General features: G+C 57.7%; 1 protein-coding gene across 1 annotated transcript; it reads left to right on the forward strand.

Annotated features, from left to right (window-relative positions):
- Positions 1 to 724: 724 nt before the first annotated feature.
- Positions 725 to 4,741, forward strand: Ndufb7 (NADH:ubiquinone oxidoreductase subunit B7). Its single transcript, XM_046436687.2, has 3 exons — positions 725 to 908; positions 4,156 to 4,324; positions 4,564 to 4,741. Exons 1-3 carry the CDS (start codon positions 797 to 799, stop codon positions 4,685 to 4,687), a joined length of 405 nt encoding a protein of 134 aa, XP_046292643.1. The 5' UTR covers positions 725 to 796; the 3' UTR covers positions 4,688 to 4,741.
- Positions 4,742 to 4,802: the final 61 nt, after the last annotated feature.

Here is a 4,802-nt window from a genome sequence, read left to right on the forward strand (position 1 = left end):
GCTTTCGAGGTTGTTCGGTTTGGTTTTGCAGTGCTGGAATGGAACCCAGCACTAGGGTGACTTGTGCTCATTTTAATTTGACTTTATTTCATTAACAAATTTCTTTTAAATAACTTAATTTAAATTTTTGATATTCTCCCGGGCGCCATGGCATATGCCTGTCATCCCAGCAGCCCCGGAGGCTGAGGCAGGAGGATGGCGAATTCCAAGCAGCCTCAGCAACAGCGAAGCGCTAAGCAACTCAGTGAGACTCTGTCTCTAAATAAAACACAGTGGTCGAGTGCCCCTGAATTCAATCCCTGGTACCAAATAAAATGAAATAAAATAAAATTTTGACATTCAGGGCGGCGGTGCAGCTCCGTGGCAGACAACTGTACCCAGCCTGGGCAAGACCCTAGGTTCCAACTCCAGCACCACAAAAAAACAAAAGTCATATTTTTTATATTCACTAATGATATAATCAGTATTATTACTTCTTGACCCAAAGAGAAATTCTAATGTTTTAGAATAAAAGCTTCTTTCTGGAAAATATGAAATGCAATTTTCATTTATGCTCCAGAATCAGGCTCAACCGCCCCTCCAGGGTCCGACCATGTCCAGCAAGCCGGAGCCGCCCCTGTCCTGCCTCTTTCGGGCCGCCAGGTGGCGCTCGCCAGTCAGGAAGTCCTCCGAGGGTTCCTCTCTATGATCCCCGCTGCGGCCTGGGCGACCCGGAAGTCCTGGGTGGGGAAGAAGGCAGTGCTTCCGGGTAGGAGTGAGGTGACCCCGGCCGGCTGGAATCTGCGGCGGAGCAGACATGGGGGCGCACCTGGCCCGGCGCTACCTGGGCGATGCCTCGGTGGAGCCCGACCCTCTGCAGATGCCCACCTTCCCGCCCCAGTACGGCTTCCCGGAGCGCAAGGAGCGCGGTAAGGCCCAGTGCGCAGGCGCGGCTGGCGGGAGTGGGGCGCGGACGCGGGACGCAGGCAACTCAGAATCCTCTGCGCGGACCTGGCCTCCGTGCGAGGAAGTCCCAGGCGCCGGAGACCCTGCTGAGTGTCGGGCATTCCAGGAAGGGGACCGACTCGAGCAAAGGCCCGGGGACAGAAGAGAGGCTGCCAGAGCTGGCCTTTGTCCTGGGGACAGCGGGGAGCCTTGAGAAGGCTTGTCAGGGAAGGGACATGTTCTTTGTACCCCCGTGCAGGTGTCGCTCCTGTTCAGGTTTGCACAGACGACGCAGGGCGGGCTCGCGCCGCGCACGGGGGCCTCTGCGCGGCTCGTTTGGGTTCTGCGGTGCCGGGGCTGCGAGCAGGGCTCGGCGCGGGCGGGCAGGTCGGCCGCGGAGCTCGCCCGGCGCGCACTCCTTTTTATACGTAGTAATATCACAGTCGTGTGGAGGCCAGCTCTGGACCGAGTCCCAAATTGGGCACCGCGGAGATGCATCAGGGACTAGAGATGCAGGCGCCGTGTTCAGTGACCTCCCAGCCCGGGAGGGAAGACGGCGGGACCAGGCAGATCGTGGGGGGCACAGTTGGCGGGTATCAGAGCAGGCTTAGGAGGCAGTGGGTGGAAGATGAGAAGGGAATGAGTAGTAGGTGACCGGGGGAGAGTCACGGAGAGGACAGAGCCCATGCTACTAAGCAGAGGAGGGACACAGATTGCTGTGTCTAGAGGTTGCTGTGACTGCTGGGTGGACGTCGACTTGGGGTCAGAGAACCTCCAAGTAATAGGGGTAAAGAAAGGTCTGTGTCTGAGAGAATGTTGGAGAGTGTCCCCTCTCCAGGTAGTCCTAAAGTCACATCTGAGCCTGCATTCCCCGTGCACTTGCTTCCCAAACACCGGGGCCCCCTGTGCCTTTCTCTTGCTGGCCAAACCAAAACCGTGGTGGGGGGCTACGGCCCCTTTCCTTGGCATCTACCCGTGTGCCGGCAGAACATGATTGGGTGGGGGCTGCTGACCGCCTCCTGGGTGCTCCTCCAGTGGCTCCTTGATGTTGCCTGGCATTCCTGACACATCCCCAGACAGCCACTGTCTCTTCCTCCCTCCTCTTATTGAGAAAACAAGCCACCAAAAAGGGGCTCTCTTGGGCTCGCTGCCCCCATTTGCCCTCTCGCTCCTCCTCACCTAAGCCCCTGCTACAGATGAGCCCTTTATGGCCCCCATTCCATCTGCCCAGACTCAAGGATTCTCCTTCAGCCAGCCTCCCTCTCTGACACTAGTTTTCCCTTCATTGTTCCCCATTGTTGTACAACCCCCTGGCCCCACCTCCCCCTCTCCCCGTGCCACTTCACTTAAAGGGCTCTGTCAAGCCCTCCTGAGGACTCTGTCACCAAGCCCCGTTGTCGTCGGTGCCCACTTCTTACCTAACCTTCACCACTGACACCTCCTGAAAGACCCTCCTCACCTGGCCTCCAAGACTCAACCTCCCTGGGGGCTTCTACGCTAAATTCCTCTTGGCCTCCCCTTGGTGCCCCAAGGCTCAGGCCTTGTCCACCACTGCCTGGGAGGAAGTGTGGGTCTCCACCAGTGTCCTGGCTTCAAGCGTCTTCTGCATGCCAGGGCTCCCGAGTTTTGTCTCCAGGGGCTTTAGCCTACACTCCCACTCACAGCCCACTGCTGATGTTGACGGCAGCCTGCCACCTGGCCTCTCACAAGCCCTTTACACCTGTTTTCTGAACACTCTGCTCCCGTGTACCCAACACTCCCTCTCTCTTGTTTTGTCTCCTTCATCCTTACCATTGCCAGACAGTCTGTGACACCGTGTCCTCCCTGTCTGTTCTGACTCCCTCCAAGGGCAGGGACTTGTCTGTCATGTCCCCTGCTGTGTACCCATGAATACACCATGCATGCAGCAGGTACCCCATAAGGCCTTGCTGGCTGATTATAATTTCCAAACACAGGAGGAGTCAGATTGCTCTCTAAGCCCCAAGTGTAGGTGTCTCGGCGGGGGGGATATAAGTGGATAGCTGGGCCTGGGGCTAGAAGATGTGTGTGGTGGGAGGACCAGATTGGGTTCCTTAACATAAAGGTTGGCAGTTGAAGCCATGGATAAGGACCCACTCTAATCCATGAATGGCTCTCAGGAAACAAACAGTTAATGTTTGGGTTTGGGGCAGCATAGAAATGGGCAGAAGCCCAGGGAAGGTGCAGAGGAACAGAGAGAAAGGGAGATCCCGAGGAAGCCAGCTGAGCTGGGAGCCGCCTGGCATGATGGAGTAGAAGCCAGCCGAGGGAGAGAGAGAATCGTGGCTGGGAAGCAGAAGAAGCCAGCCTGAACTTGATACGTGGCCACATTGTGGTGTGGGTGGAGGGAGCCAAGCCCAAGACAGGCAGAGGTGAGGAGAGGAAGGCTTGGTCCCACTGATTTGGCAGGGTGCTCAGCAAGGAGGCCAGGGACACAGGGTCACCAGCCACTGTGAGCACAGGCTAGGGTACACAGCCACAATTCCTCTTGGCCCCCGTCAGCCTCCTGAAGGTTGATTTCCCCCGAGGTCAGTTTTGCCAAGGGAGTGGGATACCACGACCACAGGATAGTCCAGCTTTCTTGAGGCCTGAGCCTAAGTACCGTTTGTTATAAGCAGCTTCAGTCAACCACAGACCATATGTGACAGTGTGAAGCTCCATCACCTGTTGCTTAGTTTGTATAAGTACATTCTGATGTTCACACGGTGATGAAATCACCTAATGATGCATTTCTGAGAACTGTCCTTGTCATTGAGTGATATGGCTAGTCATTGGCTCAGGGAACTTCCATGCTGGAGGCTGTAAATCCTTTGTGTAGGAGGAAGGTGACAGTGGACATACTGATGGCCAGTGCAGAGCTGGGATTCCACCCTGCAGCCCTACCCCATACTGGGAAGGGGCCAGGGGAGCGCTGGGGGAAGCTTTTCTGAGCCCCAGTCTGCAGCAGGGGCTGTATGAAGGGTTATGACATCACTGGGGAGGGGAGGCAGGACCCCCGGTGCTGTTGATGAGGAGGTGGGGGTGAGCGGGCCACCCCTCTCCTGTCGGGCCTCAGTGCCAGGGTTACCTTTGGACACACTGGGAAAAGACACTTCAAGGGATGGCTGTAATCCTTCTCCATCAGCATGCCACCATGTCCTCAGTGGGGACTGTCCCTGGAGTAGGGGCAGGGGCGGACTGTCCACCTGTGCTGAGCCCTGCCGCTCCCCTCAGTGATGGTGGCCACGCAGCAGGAGATGAACGAGGCACAGCTGACGCTGCAGCAGCGCGACTACTGCGCCCACTACCTCATCAAGCTGCTCAAGTGCAAGCGTGACAGCTTCCCCAACTTCCTGGGCTGCAAGCACGAGCAGCACGACTGGGACTACTGCGAGCACCTCGAGTGAGCCCCCGACCCCACGCACGGCAGGCACCACTAGCCCACTCCTCAGCTGGCCCAGGCCAGCAGGGGGGACTCGGGGGGGCGGGGGGGGAGCTCCAGGTTGGGCAGGTGGCTGGAAGCACCTGGGGTATCACCGGCCAGCACCAAACAGAGGAATGGGCTCCCTCCTGAGATCAGAACCAGGGGCAGTGGACAGGGGAGTCCCACCCAGAGCTGAGACCCTTCCGCTCTCCCCTCAGCTACGTGAAGCGCATGAAGGAGTTTGAACGGGAGCGGCGGCTGCTCCAGCGGAAGAAGCGGCGGGAACAGAGGGAGGCCCGTTTGGCCAAAGCCCAGGAATCTGCAGTGGACCCAGCTCTGTAGGTCACCCACCATCCTCTGGACCAGTCCAAGAAATAAAAGCCTCCAGGCCCCTGAGCCACGCCTTGCAGTGTGTCTGGTGTCCCCAAGCCCCATAAAGGAACAGTCCAAGTCCAGC

The sequence above is a fragment of the Marmota monax genome, unplaced genomic scaffold, assembly GCF_021218885.2.
Source record: "Marmota monax isolate L192 unplaced genomic scaffold, Marmota_monax_Labrador192_F-V1.1 WCK01_AAM20220418_F8-fsc00021, whole genome shotgun sequence".
Taxonomy (NCBI): Eukaryota; Metazoa; Chordata; class Mammalia; order Rodentia; family Sciuridae; genus Marmota; species Marmota monax.